Source organism: Emiliania huxleyi, assembly GCF_000372725.1.
Source record: "Emiliania huxleyi CCMP1516 chromosome Unknown EMIHUscaffold_133, whole genome shotgun sequence".
NCBI classification, from domain to species: domain Eukaryota; phylum Haptophyta; order Isochrysidales; family Noelaerhabdaceae; genus Emiliania; species Emiliania huxleyi.
Genome location: NW_005201259.1, coordinates 333,231 through 352,263, shown reverse-complemented (window position 1 = coordinate 352,263; position 19,033 = coordinate 333,231). Strand labels below are relative to the sequence as shown.

The 19,033-nt window shown below is 66.3% G+C and overlaps 8 protein-coding genes across 8 annotated transcripts; 4 read left to right on the top strand and 4 right to left on the bottom strand.

The window, feature by feature from the left end:
* Nucleotides 1-606: 606 nt before the first annotated feature.
* EMIHUDRAFT_45550 (hypothetical protein) lies at nucleotides 607-1,080 on the bottom strand (the record flags this gene model as incomplete). The annotated part of the gene is made up of 1 exon (XM_005788691.1): nucleotides 607-1,080. A coding segment is annotated over one exon (474 nt), but the record flags the coding sequence as incomplete, so codon positions are not given.
* Nucleotides 1,081-1,791: 711 nt separating this feature from the next.
* On the top strand, nucleotides 1,792-2,248 carry EMIHUDRAFT_362585 (hypothetical protein; the record flags this gene model as incomplete). The annotated part of the gene is made up of 1 exon (XM_005788690.1): nucleotides 1,792-2,248. A coding segment is annotated over exon 1 (239 nt), but the record flags the coding sequence as incomplete, so codon positions are not given.
* Nucleotides 2,249-2,742: 494 nt separating this feature from the next.
* On the top strand, nucleotides 2,743-3,611 carry EMIHUDRAFT_362583 (putative histone H2B). The gene is given in 3 exon segments (XM_005788689.1): nucleotides 2,743-2,942; nucleotides 2,953-3,564; nucleotides 3,586-3,611. 1 exon segment carries the CDS (start codon nucleotides 3,204-3,206, stop codon nucleotides 3,561-3,563), a length of 360 nt encoding a protein of 119 aa, XP_005788746.1. The 5' UTR covers nucleotides 2,743-2,942; nucleotides 2,953-3,203; the 3' UTR covers nucleotide 3,564; nucleotides 3,586-3,611.
* Nucleotides 3,612-3,930: 319 nt separating this feature from the next.
* EMIHUDRAFT_226652 (hypothetical protein) lies at nucleotides 3,931-4,590 on the top strand (the record flags this gene model as incomplete). Its single annotated transcript, XM_005788688.1, has 1 exon — nucleotides 3,931-4,590. One exon carries the CDS (start codon nucleotides 3,931-3,933, stop codon nucleotides 4,588-4,590), a length of 660 nt encoding a protein of 219 aa, XP_005788745.1.
* Nucleotides 4,591-6,963: 2,373 nt separating this feature from the next.
* On the bottom strand, nucleotides 6,964-7,434 carry EMIHUDRAFT_226650 (hypothetical protein; the record flags this gene model as incomplete). The annotated part of the gene is made up of 1 exon (XM_005788687.1): nucleotides 6,964-7,434. The coding sequence occupies one exon, from the start codon at nucleotides 7,432-7,434 to the stop codon at nucleotides 6,964-6,966; it is 471 nt and encodes a 156-aa protein (XP_005788744.1).
* A 1,179-nt stretch (nucleotides 7,435-8,613) lies between these two features.
* Nucleotides 8,614-9,405, bottom strand: EMIHUDRAFT_226648 (hypothetical protein; the record flags this gene model as incomplete). Its single annotated transcript, XM_005788686.1, has 3 exons — nucleotides 8,614-8,682; nucleotides 8,903-8,953; nucleotides 9,031-9,405. 3 exons carry the CDS (start codon nucleotides 9,403-9,405, stop codon nucleotides 8,614-8,616), a joined length of 495 nt encoding a protein of 164 aa, XP_005788743.1.
* Nucleotides 9,406-11,181: 1,776 nt separating this feature from the next.
* EMIHUDRAFT_70813 (hypothetical protein) lies at nucleotides 11,182-12,726 on the top strand (the record flags this gene model as incomplete). Its single annotated transcript, XM_005788685.1, has 7 exons — nucleotides 11,182-11,411; nucleotides 11,668-11,704; nucleotides 11,778-11,880; nucleotides 11,949-12,127; nucleotides 12,175-12,258; nucleotides 12,333-12,395; nucleotides 12,499-12,726. Coding segments are annotated over 7 exons (924 nt in total), but the record flags the coding sequence as incomplete, so codon positions are not given.
* An 881-nt stretch (nucleotides 12,727-13,607) lies between these two features.
* On the bottom strand, nucleotides 13,608-18,193 carry EMIHUDRAFT_467231 (hypothetical protein). The gene is made up of 13 exons (XM_005788684.1): nucleotides 17,447-18,193; nucleotides 17,380-17,412; nucleotides 16,991-17,084; nucleotides 16,813-16,946; nucleotides 16,536-16,588; nucleotides 15,996-16,131; nucleotides 15,857-15,952; nucleotides 15,313-15,390; nucleotides 15,163-15,207; nucleotides 14,977-15,071; nucleotides 14,744-14,906; nucleotides 14,459-14,548; nucleotides 13,608-14,332 (listed from the first exon to the last, which is right to left on the bottom strand). Exons 1-13 carry the CDS (start codon nucleotides 18,170-18,172, stop codon nucleotides 13,865-13,867), a joined length of 2,211 nt encoding a protein of 736 aa, XP_005788741.1. The 5' UTR covers nucleotides 18,173-18,193; the 3' UTR covers nucleotides 13,608-13,864.
* Nucleotides 18,194-19,033: the final 840 nt, after the last annotated feature.

Sequence of the window (19,033 nt, the reverse complement as noted above, 5' to 3'; positions counted from 1 at the left end):
AGGACGTCATCCTCGTCCTTACCTCCAACGGCACGAACTTCAAGCGGCACGCGGAAACACTGATTCCGCCACATGTCCCTCTGAAGAGACTTCGCGTCTGCGGGCTGGAGCAGGTGCGCGGATTCGGCGCAGAGGTTGCCTCAGGTACAACTGTGGACCCGTTGCTCGCAGAGGCTGGCATTGTCGGGGCGGTGGTGGAGGCCTTCACGGCCACAGCACCAAGCCCTATCGGTTTGTGCGCCCCAGCAGCTCGTGCTGCACAAATCCTCCCCGCCATCCTTGCGTATCCCTCCTCCCAAAGGTGCGATTCTACTCGAGTGCACCGAGCTGCCAGGTGGAGGGTGGCCCGGGGAGGGGGGGAGGGGGCTGTGCGGAGGGGCGCCGGGTGGAGGGCAGCCGGTGGCAGAGGGCGTGGTTGGCGGCAGCGGCGGCGAGAGCGCGGCTGGTCGGTGCCTGGCGAGGCTCTGGGCAGCCACATGGCACGCGCGGGATCGATGGGCTTGGGCGCTGTGAAGTCAACTGCCGAGCAAGTGTCTGTGAAGAGTTCCATGATCGGAAGCGTCTCGGAAGCGTCTCGGAAGCGTCTCGGAAGCGTCTCGGAAGCGTCAGTGCCACCTGCCGCGCGAGCAGGTCGAGGTCGGTGGTGATCTCGTCGAGGAGGAGGACGGACGAGGGCTTGAGCAGCTTGCACAGGATCTGCACGCGCCGCCGCTGCCCGTCCGAGACTGTCGTCAGGTTCCAACTCGAGTCCACCTCGAGCAGCGAGACCAGCCGCTGCACTCGCGTCGCGTCGACGCCGACAGAGTGCGACTCGATGAGGCGCGAGACCTCCATCGCCTGGTAGGGGACGTTGTGCCCCACAAAGGCGACCGTGTGCGTCCAGTTTCCGGTCAGCAGCGCCAGCTCCGTTGCGAGGGACGTGTCGTGGAAGGCGGGCCGGCCGAGCACGCGCGCCATGCCCTCCTCGACCATGTGCTTGCCTCCGAGCACCGAGAGGAGCGTCGACTTGCCCGCGCCGTTGGCGCCGAGGAGGAGGGTGCGCGAGCCGGCGGGCAGGGAGAAGCTCACGTCCTGCAGCGAGGGTGGAGGAGGGCTCGGCGGTGTGCGGCAATGTGGCGAAGGCGGCGATAACGGCGGTGGTGAGAGAGGTGAAGGGCTCTGGTACGGCCGCGTGCTCGAGAGCGGCGGGCTAGATGGCCAAGGCGCCTCGAGCTGCAGTTTGTACGCTGCCCGCGTGCCCGACAGGTGCTGCTGACGGGGCATATCCATGGAGAGGCCGCCGTCGTGCGTGCCGTGCGCTTGGGTGCCCTTCTTGGCGGCGGCCTTTGTCACGTCATCACCGACGAACTTGGCGGTGGTGGAGATGTTCTCGGCGACCTCGTACGAGAACCAGAGGTTCTGGCAGGAGAGCGCGGAGAGCGCGGGGGCAGCCATCGTTCCCTTTCGCTTCGCTTGCCTGTGGCCTTCTTGGAACCTTCCGCATGCGACCAAAGAAAAAATCTGCGGGCTGTGCCGTTCCCGTGCTCTCCCATCCCCGAAAATCCCCAAACGCAAAAGACAAGAGAGACCCGTGCTCCCCCTTTGCTCCCCTCCCCCTCCCGTGTAGCGTGTTATGAACACCCTGCGCCTGCGCACCCCCCCCCAGGTTCAGGGCTCTCTTGCCCGCAGCCCGATGCCAGTTGTCCGGCGGCCCGCTGGCGAGAGGCGGCTTCTTAGGTCCCCCCGGCCCTGTCGACTGTCGTGGGCGTGCGGTTAAAATGAGAGCGCACCCTCGAGAGCGCACCGTCCAAGACCAAGTGCTCAAGTGCTCCAAGTGCTCCGAACCCCCAAACTCACACGTCATTTGAGGTGTGCCCCGAGCCACTGCCGCCCCCCGTGCTCCGAGATGCTCTCGGCAGTGGGCGCGGCCGTCCCAATCCCAGCTGCGGGGATCGAATGCGTACTGGTGGTGCCACAGCACGGGGGATCCGCGGCCACAAACCCCTCCATGATTTCGGCGACGAAAGGGAAATCGCCCGGGTGCGAGTGGAGGCCAAACTTTGCGCCGAGCAGTGTGAGTGTGCGCAGCCACTGCCGCCGCCTCGGCAAGGTCCCGCCGCGCTCGACGAGCTCGTCCCGCCGTGACACCGCGAGCATGCGGAGCCGGCTGCGCTCCTCGGAGCCGCGAGTGAGCATCGCCGCGTGAAAGCTGAGGTGGACAAAGGAGGTGCTCAGCTGGGGGCGCGGGAGGCGGGAGGCATTTCGTGGGCGTGCCATTGGCGAGACCTGTGGCGTGTGGTGGGTGGAGAGGGCGGCGGAGGTGGAGGCGGGGGGGTGGAGGGTGGCGGTGGTGCGGCGGGCGAGATGGTGCCTACCGTCCCATCTCGTGGCGGTGCACTGGACGCATTGGACGCGAAAACGGCATGGTCTGTGAGCTGTTCACGGTGATGAAGGTGGTGTACGTGAGGCAAAGGCACAGGCCGCCGCACGTAAGCAGATCACAGTCGGCCATCGACGCACCGCGCATGGCGCCGGCTTTCCCACCTCGTAAAAGTCGACGGGGAGACGACCGACTGACTCTACCCATGCTTCGAGGTCTGTGAGCTGTTTGGAACCGCGTCCTCGCAAAGCTCCGTCGCAGGCCCCGACGGCCTCCATCATCCCATCAAAGTCCCATCCCATGAGATGATCATCTCGTGAGTACGGCACACCAGCATCCGGAGAGCAGCTGGGCCTTCGGCCGCCAGGTCGTAGGGGCCCTTGAGAGGCAGCCGTGTGCGGACGTGCTGAAGCAGCGCGGACGTTGACCTTGGCCAGCTGGCAGTGCACCCGTCGCCGCTTGCTCTCCTCGAGCCTCTCGTTGAGCTGTCGCCGCCGCTGCGTCTCGAGCTTTCGCTCTCGCGCCGCGGCAGCCTCTTGGTCGAGTTGCCGCTCCTGTTCCTCTCGGATCTGCCGGAAGCGCTCTGCTAACTCCTCTGGCAACGCGTCGCCAGCGCCGTCCATCTCCTCGGCGGGGAAGTCGTCCTCGCTGGCGTCCTCCTCCTCCTCGGCCGGGAAGTCGTCTCGCTCTCTGACATCGCTCTGACACCGCTCAGCGACGGGCAGCGACGGGCGCAATAGTACTCTGCAGCGGCGCGGGAACTGCGGGTGAGGCCAAGCCCAAGGGGCGGTGCCCTCCTGCAACACAACCACATCCATTGGATCCTCCATTCAACAGCCTCGTCATGCCGCCCGCCAAGAAGACGCCCGCCAAGAAGTCCGCCAAGAAGCCCTCGGGCGGCGAGAAGAAGCGCAAGAAGAAGCGGGTCGAGTCGTACTCGTCCTACATCTACAAGGTGCTCAAGCAGGTGCACCCCGACACTGGCATCTCCTCCAAGGCCATGTCCATCATGAACTCGTTCATCAACGACGCGTTCGAGCGCATCGCCGTCGAGGCGGGCAAGCTCGTGCGCTACAACAAGAAGGGCACCCTCTCGTCACGCGAGATCCAGACCGCCGTGCGCCTCATCCTCCCCGGCGAGCTCGCCAAGCACGCCGTCTCGGAGGGCACCAAGGCCGTCACCAAGTACACGTCGAACGCCTAAGGGCTAAGCGGACGCCCACCCACCCTCGGTGTTTCTAAACACCACCCTCTCTTGAAGAAAGATGGTAGAAGCTGCCCGAGCCATTTCACTAACACTATGCGCCGTCGCCCACCCTAGGGAGTCTGCCTCTTCCTATCTCTTTTTGTGTGACTAAAGAAAGAAAGAAAACAGACAACCCAAGGGAGGGATGGGAGGAAGGCACGCCGCCACCACACAGGGATTTTAGGAGAGGTGTGTGGTGCGCTAGCCGTCGCCCACCCTAGGGAGTCTGCCTCTTGTGTGACTGGATTGCTTCCGACGCGTTTTTCTTTCTTCAACCGCTGCAGTAGCACGCGGGACAGGCAGCCGGGCAAGGCGCGGGGAAGCGATGCAGCAGGCCAGCCCGTACTTCGAGGCTGGTGGCGAGGCGAACCTCCCCACCCCGGCGCCACCGCTGGAGGCGGCGCCGCTGGAGGACGTTGAGGCGGCGTCCGTGCCGATCGAGGCGGCTCCGCTTGCTGTCAAGACGACGCCGGTGGTTGAGGCGCCGCTCGAGGCGACTGCAGTCGAGGCGATCAGCGACAGTGAGTGCGCGGGAGACGAGGTGGTCGCCGTTATGGAGGAGAACAGCGGGGAGACCGCGGTTGAGCCGTTCCGTCGGGCTGGCTCGGAGGGGCAGAGCTCGGGCGCGGCGCACCGTTGCGCAGAGTGCGGCCGGGCCTTTGACTCGCTCCACGGCCTCAAGGTGCATCGCGGTCGCCACTGCAGCAGGACGGCCAAGCCACCGCCGCCGCCGCCGCCCGTGCCCAACGCGCGCGGCTTGTACGAGTGCGGCGACTGCGGCAGCGCGTTTGACAAACCGCACGGGCTCGCGATTCACCGCGGCCGACACTGCGCCAAGGAGGCGAGGCCGCCGAAGCCCGCCAAGCCGGCGCCGCCCCCGCCGAACGCCGCCGGCCTCTTCGAGTGCGTCGACTGCGGCTCCGCCTTCGAGAGGCTGCACGGGCTGACGATCCACCGAGCGAGGCACCTCCTGGACACTTCCTAGACACTTCCTAGTTTCTTCCTAGACACTTCCTAGACACTTCCTAGACACTTCCTAGACACTTCCTAGACACTTCCTAGACACTTCCTCGACAGGGCTGAAGATCGACCGGGCGAGGCACTCACTCTCACCGACACAACTCCCACCGACACGACACACAAGCAGCGCGCACTCTTCTCCCCCCTCTCGCACACACGCACACACACACGCACACGCGCACACGCGCACACCACCGCTCACCCGCGCGCACCGGGCCGTTGCACTCTGCATGCCGTGTCGCTCCCGTCTCAGAGCGTGGAGATGCGAGGGGCAGCCCGAGCCCTCGCCTCACAAGAGCGTGCGGAGACGTGCTCCCTCGCCTCACCCCTCCTCACCCCTCCTCACCCCTCCTCGCCTCACCCCACCTCGCCTCACCCCCACCTCGCCTCAGGCACTGCTCCGCCGTGCGCGGCGAGGCGCGCGAGGGCGGAGCTGAGCGCAAGGTGCGGCGGCGCTCAGCGCTGGTGCTGCGAGACTCGATCCAGCCGCCGCCGGCGCCGCCGCCGGCTTGCCGCTGCGGCGTGCCCGCGGTATGGGAGCGGCAGCGCTACTGGTGCGCGGCCGCAGACGGGCAGGGCTGCGGGTACGAGGCGCGCGATGACGCACGCACGACGCACGCACGCACGCACGCACGCACACGCGCACACGCACGCACAATCACGCGCGCACCCGCTGCACCGGACTGTGCACTCGAGATGCCGTGGCGGCCCTTGCCTTAGGAAAGACGTTGAGGGGGGGAGGGGGGAGTCTTGCCCTTGTCCCACACACACCCCGTGCGAAGACGCGTGCGCCGCACCTCTTCGCAGGCTCGCGTGCCTCCGCCGCCGCACGCGCAGTCGCCGCTCTGCGACTGCCGACAGCTAGCCGCGTGGGACCGCCGTTTCTGGTGGTGCGCGGTCTCAGGCGGCGGGGCGGGCGGCGGGGCGGCCGGGTGCAGCTTCATGGTCCGGGCGAGGCCGCCGCAAGAGCAGCCCCCGGCCGGCCTCCCCTCCTCCGTGGCCCAGGCCACCGTGCAAGGGGAGGGCGGAGGGCAAGGAGGGGGGGCCGCAGGGCACCCACCGCCGCTTGCCGACGAAGGGCCACCGCCACCGGCCGACGAGGGGCCACCGCCGCCACCGCCGCCGGCCGCCGGAGGGCCACCGCCGCCGGCTGAACCGGACCAGCACGGCGCGCGCAGCACCGCGGGGGAGAGCGGCGCGGCGGAGAGGGTGGACTCGCCCTCAGCCTCCGGCGGCGGCACGTCCGGCGATCCGCAAGCGCCGCTGGCGCTGCCGGAGGAGCTCATCGAGGACGTGGACTGAGTATATCACCATGATTCGTCACACATTGTTGTCACACATTGTTGAGAGCATGCAGGAGGTTCCGGAAGATTCCTGTGGTCCAGGGTGCTGCGACTGTGTAACAAAACACAGATAGACGACCGTACGCACGTCTCGTCGTATCTCGTAAAAAATCCCCCCTCCCCCCCCCCCCCCCCCCGCACGGCCGCACGCGGCACGGCCCACGGCCACGCCCCGCAACTTGCCCCGCAGCGGCGTGTCAGTGCACAGTGGGCTTCGAGCCTCCGCAACCCAATGTCTAGCGAGATTCCCTGCGAGCGCGGCAGGCGGGACCTCAGTCTGGTGACACTGTGCCAGCCGAGCTGCCTTTTTCAGTGTATCTTGTATGTATAGCTCTTACGAACATACCCGAGGGTGAACTGCTGACAGGGTTTTTGCGATGAGAATTTTTGGGCCTGAGGGAAAGAAGAAGGATGCCCCCAGTGGGGCTGCTGGTGGCGGGCGCGTGCCCACGTACCGTTGCCCCAATGTCGATTTCCGGAAAGAAAAAATCTCATTGGTAGCTCGGTCCTGGGTGTTAAACACGAATCCTCGTAGTGACTATACATCCGAGAGAGAGAGCGCGTAGGGCCCTTAGGGGCCTAGAGAACACAACCCCCTCTCCCTTTTCTCCCAGTAAGCTAAAAGTACGTACGTACATCCGAACCACGGGACACCCTTGGCACGCACTGCCGGCGCCCGGGGAGCCGTCGGCGCGGCGGCGGAAGGAGTCGAGGAAGTTCCAGGCCTGAGTGGCCTGCGGCCGCCGGTTCGTCTGCCGGTCTGGAAGGAACTTCGGCTCGGCGCGCCGCACGCTTCTTGTGCCGCTCTGCGCGAGCGCGTCCATGCGCGGCGTTATCTGGCTGGACGGTAGTTGTCCACGAGACGATGAAGAGCACGTTTTTTGCCTAGGCTGGTGGAGCTGTCGCGAGAGGTGTGATCGCGAGCAGCGTGATCATGCTGAGAAGCTGAGCTGGGACCTCCGTAAGGCCGAGCTGGACGGACGATTGCAATGATGCTACAGCGGGGCGGCCGCCCTCTCCATGTAGGTTTGCCGCTCAACGGGCGTCAAGCCGTCCAACTCGTAGAAAGGAACGCTGATCACCCTCCAGCCAGCCGCCGCGAGGAGGCGCCGCTTGAGCAGCGTTGGCCCGTTGGGCTTGCGCACGCCCCGGTCGTCGGGCAGGAGAAAGTGAAAGGGGCCATCCACCTCAATCGCGACGCGTGACGAGGGCAGCGCCAGGTCGAGCGAGTAGCCGGTGCGCGGCTCGAAATACTCCTCCTCGAACCGAGGCTTGACGGTGGCGAGGGAATCCGCGACGGAGCGCTGCAAGCGTGAGATCGTAACTAGCGTACCTTGCATGGCGTCACAGCAGAGCTGGCGCTGGGACTCGGAGAGGAGGTGCTGCTGCGCGTCTGCCCCTCGCTCAAGAGAGAGCCAGAGCTGCCACTGGTGCAGCTGATGGCGGGATTTGATGCTCCACCTCATCGGATCCCGCGCAAGCGAATCGCTGATCACGCGCGAGCAATCCGCAAGTAGGACCTGGTGGTAGTGGCCCGCAGTCGCATACGCCCACACCGTGTTGGCCAGGTCCCGAGGGCTGAATCCAGCCAGCCCACTGCGCACCGCCGCCTCTGCCACCGCCGCATACAGCGCGTCCGCAGCCACGCCCGCCGTCGCATACGCCCACACCGTGTTGGCCACGCCTCGCGCGTCCCACGCACGCCCCGCGCCCCGCGCCCCCCCACGCCCCTCACCTTGCGCCTCACGCCTCCCTCCCCACCCTCTCAGGCACTTCTCCTCCCCGCTACTCGCCGACTCCTCCTCCCCCCGCATGACCGACGACTACCCGTCCTTCGGCGACTCCTCCCTCCTCGGCGCCAACGTCTACTACCGGGGGACCATCGCCCTCGGGCGTACTGGAATGATCCCAGCGGCACACGTCTACGAGGGGGGACTCCGAACCGGCCGCACATGCCTGGCATGTCGGCTAACTAGGTACCTCAGGTAGGTCATAGACCTTCCCGAACCCCGCATGTCCGCATCGGGGGAGGGCGGCTCGTAACTGAGGTTCGCCGTCAGAGACAGTCGTCCTCCCCTACTCGGCCATTCCAACGGCCAGGCCGCTCGCTTAAGGCTGATTGGCTAGACGAGCGGTCTACCTCCAACGGGGCGGTCCGGGAACGCGTGGAACCTGCCCACCTCGGTGGGAGGTGGTTTGGCGCCGACGGACCGCCCCCTCCCACCACCCTCGCCCAGGGATCTACAACGCTGTCTCAAGGTCCGACCTGTGGGCTCCGGCCTGCGCTCGGCACCGGGCACCGCCTCGGTATACAAAATGCGCCTGCGGGCGGACCCTCACAGATCACAGATCACACATCCCCACATGAACACATATGTACATGAGAGGTCAGCGGCGCGCAGTGCCTCTCTCTCAGGCTGATTTTGGCTGTTTTAGAGTTTGTTTTTGTTTTCAGACTAGGGGGGCCGACCCCCTCAGAGGCGGCGGGCGGGCGCCCACTCACCGAGAGATCAAAAACGCTCGGCCCGAGATTCTTTCGAGTTCATCGTTGATTCGTCGTGTGGTTGTATACCTTGTATTAATAATAATTATCGGCCGACTTCTTTTTCGCACGACACTGGGCACGGGACTGGCGCGCACTGGCACTAACACGACAAGACCTTGGTCGAGAGGTACTTTCCGACGCACTTCTTCTCGGCGTTGAAGCGCACGCCCTTGGCGAGGCGGCCGACCCGCCAACAACAATCGCTCGCTGCCGGTGGGAAGGTGGTGGTTCGGTGGAAAGGAGCAGCAGACGATGATCGATGTCGGCGAATGTGTCCAGACGGCTTGACGACAATGACGAGGCAGTTTGGGATAGTCGACGGAGGGTTATGCGTTGACGGATCGCTCTCCGGCTGACCCGCCATGTCCGGCAGGTGCCTCGTGAGGCACCGAGTGCCCGTCGATGACGACGACCCCGCCGCCCACGACCAGAGTCTCGGACTTACACGCGGCAGCTGCGTCTATGTTGCGCTGCGGCTGGCGCAGTGAGTGGGCAGGAGGCACTGTGTGAGCGGGACGTCACAGCCGAGCGGGTGGCGCCAGAAGCGCTCGCGGTCGAGTCGGAAGAGGCACAGCGGGCAGTTGATCGGAAGGCGGTGCCCGCAGCAGATCTTCGCGAACGTAATGACGATGCCGTTGCGCAGCACGAGCGTGAGGCCGACGAGGAGGAGCAAACCACCCGGCGCAGTCGCGCCATGCTGCACGAGCAGGTTGTAGCCGAACCCAGCGACGAATGCTCCGCCGGCCAGCGGCAGCACCTCGAGCAGGACGATGTTCACGACCAGCGCACCGCAGGCAACGGGCGTTCGGACCGGCAGCAGGGCGCCGTCGCCGGCCTGCTGCTGCCGCTGCTGCCGCTCCTCATTCCTTCGCTCATCGCACCATCGGCTCATCGCACCATCAGGGTCAAGCGCGAAAGAATTCGAGCCGAGCCTGCCGGCTGTTGAACCCATCCCTCCCTTGGGTTGTCTGTTTTCTTTCTTTCTTTTCAGAGAAACGGAAGAATCGAAAAGAACGCAACTGCCACTGGGACCGCGAAAAGTCTTATTTCTTTCTTTCTTTCGCTCGTGGCCTGCCAGAAGCAGCGTATCTCAGTCAGTCGTTCTTCACACGGCCATCGCAGAGCAGATTGATGATTGTGAATGAGCTTGCCTGCGGCGAGGGCGGTCGAGTGCACGGAGCTAAGTGCCTCGCCGTCCTCGCAGGAGTCTCTTATAGGCGGCTCCCTTGCGCCTTCGAGGTTTTTTGTTTTGCGCCTTGGTGTACCTGTGTTAGTGCCAGTGCGCGCCAGTCCCGTGCCGAGTGTAATAGATAAATAAAACGGACATCCCAAGCTAGGGCTGGGTCGAGGACAGACACGTCCCCACCTTTGCAGGATTTTGCAAAAGCGAGAGATTTAAAAAAAAGCGGGGGGGGAGGGCGCATCGCCGCGCGGAGAGGGCTGGGCACCGTGCGGAGTAAAAAGAAAGAAAGAAAATCGACAACCCAAACGAGGGATAGGGGAGGAGGACAGGGTCCGCAGAACGAGGAAGAGATGTAACTTTGCGCATAAAATTCTTTCGCAGGGCCGCAAGCTCTACTACAGCTCTCGCCTGCGGAGCCTCGATGCTCGACCGCGTGTGCGTCGTCGGTAGCAGCGGCGTGGTTCGCTGGTCAAAGGAGTGGGCGCCCGCAGACGGCGGCGGCGACATCGTCGGCGAGCTCATCTGCCGCGTGCTTCTCGAGGAGCGCGCCGCAGCGTATGGCGGCGGCGGCGGCGGCGTGGGCCTCTACTCCGACGGCAAGGCGACGGTGCGGTGGGTTGTGCTCAACGAGGCGAACCTGCTGGTGGCGGCGGTGCACCAGGCGAGCCTGGTCCTGCCGTACGTGGAGGCGCTGCTCCGCGAGACGGCCGGCGCGTTTGCGGCGCGGCAGCAGGCACTCCCGCCCGAGGCCCACGACGGCCTCTTCCCTTGCGACGCCTTCTCGCCCGCCTTTGACGCGCTGGTGGCGGCGGCGGAGGAGCGGGCGGCCGGCGAGAAGCGAGCTGCCCGCAAGCAGCGCACCTTTGCCGAGAGCAAAAAGCACGAGGCGGCGCCCAGAGGCGTGGCGGCCTGTGAACCGCGTCTCTTCACGGGCTCACGGTGTGAACAGGTACGAGGCGACGCGCAAGGCGCAGCGCGAGGAGGCGCTCGGTCACCGGCGCGGCGGCGGCGAGGCGGCGGCGCCCGCCGGAGGAGTGACGCCGGCTGCGGAGGAGGGAGGGGGGTTTGAGGAGGCGGCGGAGGCGGAGGCTGCCGCCGCCGCAGCCTCGGAGGGCGGGCTGAGTGCTGAGGAGATCGCAGCCAACTTGGTGCGGCTCAAGAAGGCGGGGCGCGGCGGGCGCGGCGGGCGCGGCGGGCGCGGCGGCAGGGAGAGGGAGGGCAAGGAGAAGGAGGCGCGGTCGTGGGACGGCGGGCCGGCGCCGGCGAAGCTCGACTTTTCGTCGGACAAGGGGGCGGGCGCGCGCGCGGCCGTCAAGGTGTACGAGGGAGGGCGCGTCGACCTCGACCAGGCGTTCGGCGTCGGCGCGGCGCCGCCCGCCGAGGGGACCACCTCCTTTCTTGGCGGCGCCTGAGCCAGCTGGTCGGGGAGGGGGCAGTCCACATGACACGCCAGGGGGACGTGTCCGGGACACGTCCGTAGGCACGCTGAGCAAGCTGGTCGGAGGCGGGCCGGTGACGGCGGAGGCGATGGCGCCCGTGCTCAAGGCGCTGCTCGACCGGCTGGTGGAGAAGAACGTGGCGCAGGAGGTCGGCGCCAAGGTGATCGACGCGGTGGGCGCGTCGCTGGTCGGCGCGTCGCTCCCCACCTTCGGCTCGCTCGCCAGTACCGTCAAGGCGGCGATGGCGGAGGCGTTCGGGCGCGTGCTCACCTCGCCGTCGAGATTGGGCCGAGATGACCCGAGATTGGCCGAGCCTAGGCGCTCGGGCGCGTGCTTACCCCGTCGCGCCGCGTCGACCTGCTGCACGACATCTCGACGGCGAGATACAGCCGAGATACAGCCGAGATACAGCCGAGATGCAGCCGAGAGGTAGCCGAGATGCAGCCGAGAGGTAGCCGAGAGGTAGCCGAGAGGTAGCCGAGATGCAGCCGAGAGGTAGCCGAGAGGTAGCCGAGAGGTAGCCGAGAGGTAGCCGAGAGGCAGCCGACCTGCTGCACGACGTCTCGACGGTCGCTGCGGCGGCAAGCGGCCGTGCGTTGTGGTCTTTATTACTTGACGAGGTGCTCATTGGTTCATCAATAGGCGCGCGGCGGCAAGCGGCCGTACGTGGTGGTGTTTGTGGGCGTCAACGGCGTCGGCAAGAGCACTTCGCTCTCCAAGGTTGCCTACTACATCAAGTCGAACGGTCTCGTGCCGCTCCTCTGCGTTTGCGACACTTTCCTTAGTTGTTGATCTGTAATGACCATTCAACAGGCTTCGTGCCGCTCCTCTGCGCTTGCGACACCTTCCGCTCCGGCGCCGTCGAGCAATTGCGCGTCCACGCCCAAGCGCTCGACGTGCCCCTCTTCCAAAAGGGGTACGGCAACGACGCGGCGCAGATCGCTGCCGACGGCATCGCGCACGCGCAGGCGATGGGCGCAACGCGGCGCCTCGTCGACACGGCCGGCTGACTAGTGAGTGAGTACTTGTGAGTGAACAGGCGATGGGGTATGACGCGGTGCTCGTCGACACGGCCGGCCGGATGCAGGACAACGAGCCGCTCATGCGCGCGCTCGCCAAGCTGGTGGCCGCCAGCGACTCGCCCTCGCCGCCCTCGTCGGCGGGGCACCCCTTCCTCAGTGAGTGGCGCATGAGCAGGTGCATGTCAACTCGCCCGACCTCGTCCTCTTCGTCGGCGAGGCGCTGGCCGGCAACGACGCCGTCGACCAGGCGGCCGGATGCAAACACGCGATCGCGTGAACCTCGGCCCCACGCGTCCTTTTGGCGCACCCGCCGTGGACGCTTGTCTGTTTTCGTCGGCCAGGTGACCGGCTTCAACGCGTCGCTCGCCCAGTACGCGGGCGGCAAGGCGCCGCGGCTGATCGACGGTGTCATCCTCACCAAGTTTGACACGATCAACGACAAGGTGGGCGCCGCCCTCAACCTCGTCTACACGACGGGCAAGCCCGTCGTTTTCGTCGGCGTCGGGCAGACGTACGAGGACATCCGCAACCTCAACGTCGAGCACGTGGTGCGTGCACTCACCGGCTGAGGCCGGCTGGGCGGTGGATGGCGGAGTCGAGGTGATTGCCAGCGGAGGAGAGCACGGTTCGCCGACAAGGGGAAGCTAGGGCGACCTATACTAGGACCTATACACCTGAGCGCGTCGCCGAGCAGCCCCTTGCTTGGCCACGCCAAAGTCGCGCAGCTGAAGCAATAACGCAGACCTTAATGGTCGTGAGGGTGACATTTCACCTTTCGCCCCGTCCTCACGCGAATTTTGACATTTTTGAATCCGCCGTCGGAGCAAGATATTACGCCGCCTGCTTGAAGTCCAGCCAAATAGCAGCGTTCCGGCGCCGAAAAGGCCAGCCAGAGTCCACACCCCTCTAGGGACGATTGTTTATGGCGCGTTCGATCATCCTGCTCGCGGGACTGCTGGCGGTCGGCTGCGCTGCCCTGTCGGCTGCCCAGGCACAGCCCAGGGCGGAGCTGCTCGACGAGCCAGAGCAGGTCCTGACCGTGCGCTCGGACACAGGCTACAACTCGCCAGACGTGCTGCGCAAGCTGCAAGAGATGGACCCTGAGGTGGAGCGCTTCGCTGGGTACATCGCAACCGTCTCGCCCGCCATCTTTGCCACCTATGCCCTTGTCGGCTCGCTGGGCTGCTTCCTCATGTTTTGCTTTACCTGTGCCTTCACCGCATGCTGCACGGTCGCGCTGCTGCCGTACGAGATCTGCACGGGGAACAGCTGCTGCCCGTGCCTTCCCTGCCTGTGAGTGGACGCTCTATTGGCCCCGCGTGCGGCTGGCCCACGCACGTTATTGGTCGGCTACCTCGCAATGCGGCGTTCGGCGATGTAGTGTCCGGAAGCTAGCTGCAGCTCAGGGGGAGGCTGCAGCTTGCTTTGTCCGGCCGGGGAAGAGTTGGGTGGAGGATATTGCGCCAGTTGCCGCTAGAGCAACCACAAAAACAGAGGGAGAAATTGTGATGCAGACGATGGAAACAATTTGAGTGCGCCGAGACACAGTCAGGCAGAGACTGCGGGGCACACGGGCAGAGCGGCAGACGCGGCCAGAGGGTGCGTGTTGTGTTGAGAACAGTGTTGTAGAATCCTCTAACAGCCTGACGCAACATGTACGCGCGCGCAGCCGAGGCAGCAACGTTAGCATCGGGCGCATGATGAACCTCAGAGGGCGATGTACTGCCGCGAGGTGCGGCCGTTGTTGACGGCCCCGAAAGAGCGGCGCCGCAGCGCCACAGCAAGCGCCACGGCGCCCCCGGCACAGACTGCGATCCACGAGGCGCGCGCGGGCGGCGGCGCCTCGAGAGTCGGCCCCTCGCCCGGCTTGTCGCCCGCCACCGTCTCCACGAGGAGCTCGGGCGGCGTCATGGCCGCGCCGCTGGTGGCAACGGGGGCGGCGGCGGCCGCGACGCCCACAGAGCGAGCCGCCGCCATAGCAGGGGTGAGGCGGCCGGCGGCGGCGGCGACGGCGGGGCCCATTGCGGCCTTCTCGACTGGCGCATGCCCTGGAGCGGCCTGCAGGAGCGTGTCACCGTTCTGGGCGAAGATGGCGTCGGCAGGCGGACCCGACTGCCAGCGGTAGGTGTGAATCGCGTGGGCCGGCAGCGAGTGCTTGGCCGCGAGGCCGAGCGCCTGCAGGAAGGTTCCGAGAAGGTTCCGAGAGGGTTCCGAGGAGGCTGCGGGAAGGGGTCGGGAGAGGAGAGGAGTGCGCTTGGCGCGAGAGGCGGCGCGCGCCTCATCCTTGAGCGTGAACTCCACAGGGTCGTCGTTTGTGTTCATCGCCACGACGGCAACCGTCCCGTCTGGGTTGTGGAAGCCGACGGCGTCGAAGTGCGGCAGCTTTGGGATCTGAGGCGCGGGGCGGGGCGTCGTCACGAGGGGAAACTTCACAGAAGCGATCAACGAGGCGGAGCGTCATCATGAGGGAAAGAGTGGATCACTAGCAGCGACTAACGAGGCTCCTGAGGCGCGAGGCAGAGCTTCGCGTCGGCCGTCCCAACCGTGAAGGAACTCTCCAGCAGCGACTCGCCCTCCCCTGCGCACAGCTAGACGCGTTAATGGCGCCTCCTCGCAGCGTTCGAACGTGCAGCACCCGCCCTCTCCGTCGCCGCCGAGCAGGAAGGTCTGGTTGCTAGTGCCGTCACTGAGGCAAGGCGCCAGCTGCGCGGCGATCACCTCGAGGCCGGCGTCGAGGTCGACCGCCCACCTGTATCACGGCGGACGGCGTGAAGAGTCGCCGCTCACGCTCACAGCCGGTGGGCGAGAGCGCCGCGCACCCCTCCGCTTTGACGGCGGTGAGGCAGCCCTTCACCTCTCCTCCGCCGGCCCCTTTGGGCGACCCGCGCACCTCGAGCTTGTACCCACCCTTCACCTGCGGACGTGTCGACGCGACGTGTCGTGGACGAGTCTCGGACGCGCGCACGACGCGTCTCGGACGCCCGACGGGGCACGCCGCCACGCACCGACTGCACGTCCCACTTCTGGTTCCCGCGCCCGCCGTGGTCCGCCTGTTTTCACAGCTGCACGCGTGAAGAGACGCGACGCACGCGCCCTCCTGTCTGCCCCGCCCCGTGGCCCGCCTCGCCGCCGTCGCCGCACGCCCACAGCTGCACCTTCGGGAACCAGCATCCCGGCATGATGCAGAGCTCGACGCACTCGCCGCCGCGCTGGTACCCGTCCGAGCCGGGCGCCTACGCCCGAACTGCTACCATCAAAGACACAGGAAACCGGTGGCCGGCGGGACCCGTCCGAAGCTGGTGCATCGTCGGTCCCCGCCGCAATCAGCGAGGCCGCAATCTTGTCGCCGGGCGTGGAACTGCTGGCGAAGCGGAACTGCTGCACCGCGCTGTCCGCGTCGCACGGCTCGAAGAGCAGCGCCGCTCCTGCGCCGCGGAACCCTTGTCACGCTCGCCTCTCGCTCGAGATGGGCCGAGATGGCCCCAGATTGCCCGAGACGGCCCCAGATTGCCCGAGACGGCCCCAGATTGCCCGAGACGAGCTCGTCCGCCACTCCGCACCGTGACACGCCGAGCCCCAGGCCCCAGGCCGTGGGGGGGGTGGGGGGGTGGAGGCTCTTCTCTCGAGTCTTGAAACTGGAGCGGGGGAGAGAGCAGGCAGGGGGCGCGACGCGCCGTTTTTGATGTCGCCGGCGGCCACCTGCGGGATCTCGACCTCGACTGTGTTTGAGACCTGAACCCGCTTGGCGCCCGGGACGAGGTAGCGCGAGAAGTGGCCCATGTAGTAGTAGGACGCCTGCTCGACCCGCAGCGCAGTGATTCCTGGACTCATCGATGACGCCTGCCCGTAGGGAGCGGGAGGCCTGCTTGATCAGCGGCTGGCCGCCCTTGTCTCCGGCGGCGTCCTGGATCATGTTTGCGTCGCAGAGGTTCTTGAGGTGGTTCGGTCCGCCGTTCACGTCCACGAGCAAGTTCCTGCGTCGTGGGCACTCCAGCGTCGGGGCGTGGATGCGGCGCCGCGCAGTGAGCCGAGCACGTCGCTGGAGGCAGCGGAGTGCGGCCGACTGCGATATATTTGTGTATATGTCCGGGGGGCCTGTGTGCTCGAGAGGAGAAGGGGGGTGGAGTGGAGACGGGGATCTGTGTTCCGCATCTCGAGGCGAGTTGCCAGTCGATCCAGCCGACGGCCCATCTCTCCCCAGCTCTCCCCAGATCTCGGCTAGATCTCGCCAGTCGATCCAGCCGACGGCCCACCACTTGAGGTCCTCAAGGATGTCGAGCGAGAGGCGCTCCTGTTTGAGGAGGAGCGGCCACCAGTCAGGAGCCGTCGGCGGACGGCCTCGCGGGACGGTCGAGGGAGAGGCGCCGCGCGAGTCCACCATGACGAAACTCCGTCCTGCTGCAGCACGACGTGGCCGACGCAGTTGCACGCCTAAGAGTGCAGCGGGCGGAGGGCTGAGTACGGCCGCAACACAGCGAGGTGCAACCCGCGGGCGTGTGGGCTGAAGTGCTGGTCGGAAGGATCCGCAAGGAATGAGCTCTGGCCTCGCGCCTCCGAGCCGAGGATCAAGCTTAATTCAGTGAGTAAGTGAGGAAGTGAGAGCCAGGAATGACTCCTCGCGCCTCCGAGCCGAGGATCGACTTAGTCGGGTCCACCTCGTGCGCCTGCTCGGCGACACCGCCGAGATGTGGCCGAGATCTGGTCGAGGGTCGGCTTCGTCGGCGCCAGCCTCGCGGTGCCTTTTGCAGGTTCTCCGTGTTGAGCCCCCCGTACCAGTGCACCGCCACGCCTAACACACTCAACCAGCGGGGGGGGTCCTCAGTCCCCAGTCACTGGGGCGCCGTACCAGCGCAGTGGCCACGCCGGTGAAGTAGTCCGCCGCGGTCTTATTCTTGTACAGCCCGTCCGCCCACTCGGCGACGTGGTCCTGATCACAGCCCTCGGGTGGATGCGGCCGCCTCCTCTCTTCTCCCGGCGCCGCCCCCCCTCGGCGGCGGCGCGGGCCTTGTTGTGGTCGAAGCCGAAGATCTTGATCTCGGGGTGCGTCGCCTTGAGAGTGGGGCCGAGGTGCTCCGCCACAAACTTAGCCATGTACCTACGACCACCAGCCTCCATGCGTCCCTCCCTCGCTTTCAGCGCTGCCCCGCCTCCAGCGCGGCGCTCTACTCTGGCGTCCAAAGGCAGCTCTCCCAGCCGGGCGAGGCCTCGGGCTCGTTTTGCACCGTCACCGCCCAGAGCGAGTCGACGCCTCGCGCCTACGGGACGGCGCGTGCACCGCTCCGCTGGCACCTCCACCCCCCGCGCGACGCCTCGCTGCCTCGCAGCCTTGTACGCGGCCAGCCACTTTCCAAAGTAGTTTGCCCACGACGCCTGGTAGTCTGGGTCGAGGCCGAAGGGCTTGGCGGAGCCCGTCATCGTGCGGATGCCCTCGCCGGGGTCGCCGTACACGCCCTTCATCGGCAGCTTCATCCACGCCGGGGGCGACCACGCCGAGCCCAGCAGCTTGAGCTTGAGGCCTCGGACGCCGTGCGATTCGCCGCGCGCCTCGACGGCGGCCTCCGCGGCGAGGATCATGTCGATCATGCCGAGGTCGACGTCCTTCTGCACGGTGCTGTCGAAGTGCTCCAGCGCCACGTCCCCCTCCACGTCGTCGAACGTGTACGACTCGGGAGAGAAGTCGCAAGAGTTGATCGGCACGCGGCAGAGCGTGTAGCCGAGCCCGCCGTCGGCAGGGTCGGCGAAGTAGGCTCGGATGAGCTCCGCCTGGCCGGTCGCATTGAGCTTGCGCCAGTTGACCGCCGACGCCTGCGTGAAGGCGCCGCCAAACCCCTCGAACGTCTGGAACGTCTGCTTGCTGTCGACGGAGATCGCCCGGTCCGGGCAGCCGTCACACGCGCCACTGCTGAGCACGAAGGGGGTCTGGTCCTCGAGCAGGGTGACCTTTTCGCCTAGGCGAGCGGTTTGTGTCCACGAGACCTGCACGGAGGCCGAGGAGGCCGAGGCGAGGATCATCATGCGACTTCGCGCCGATTCGTTTTGCAACGTGGGATATCCGAGCAGTTTTTATTAGTGTTTGTGGTTCTTACGTACATTCCCGTTTTCAGTGTAAGTATCTCTTACGAACATACCCGAGGGTGAACTGCTGACAGGGTTTGCGATGTTTTCGATGTTGCTATCTCGAGTCTCGCTCGTTTCTTTCAGTTGTCGATGTTGCCTCTCGCCTTCGGCTTTCGAAGCGTTCTTTCTCAAAGAAAAACGGGTCATTCACAGCCCTCACATACTGGCGCCGGTGAGGAGGTGAGCGGCTGCTCAACGACATCGGCTGTGCAGCGGCGACTTTCGCGCTGTTTTTCCCAACTGCCAAATGGACCTACAGTTCCAGTACGCTCTGCCGCCCAGCTGCGTCCGCGCCCAGTTCCCTCGTCGCCCAAGCTGCACGGAGCTGCGCCCGATCGCCCCAGACCCGCAGCTATCACTGTTCGCCTCCACCGCCATGTTCCGCCAGGGAACCCGGGAGCTCGAGGGAGCAGGAGCAGCAGGCCGGCGAGGGCGCAGACAACTTTCGCGCGCGCCGCCTCTCCCTCGCAAAGGGGAATGTGCCGGGCGGGTCGTCGTCCGACTCAATCAGCAGCCCCGCGAACCCTGCGGCGCGGCGGCAGCGGCGCCTCTCGATGAGGCGACATCGACTCCCCCGCCCTCGCCTCTCCGCGCCGCCTCTCCCCACCGCAATCCGCGCGCCGCACCGAGTGACCGAACGCTGACCACTCCTGTCTGCGCGCGCGTGCACGGCCCTCTGCGCCGCCCAGCGACGCGGCAGCACCTCCCCCCCCACCCCCCCACCCCACCCCACCGCAGTCCCGAGATGGGCGCAAAGGC

Bases quoted from the DNA above. Each gene is read 5' to 3' on its own strand.
- EMIHUDRAFT_362583 (XM_005788689.1), top strand. From the start codon at position 3,204: ATGCCGCCCGCCAAGAAGACGCCCGCCAAGAAGTCCGCCAAGAAGCCC.
- EMIHUDRAFT_467231 (XM_005788684.1), bottom strand. From the start codon at position 18,172: ATGATGATCCTCGCCTCGGCCTCCTCGGCCTCCGTGCAGGTCTCGTGG. The intron at 15,072-15,162 runs GTGCGTGGCGGC...ACACGTCCGCAG, and splicing joins AGAAGTGGGACGTGCAGTCG to GTGAAGGGTGGGTACAAGCT. The intron at 14,333-14,458 runs GTGGAGTTCACG...ACCTTCCTGCAG, and splicing joins TGAACACAAACGACGACCCT to GCGCTCGGCCTCGCGGCCAA.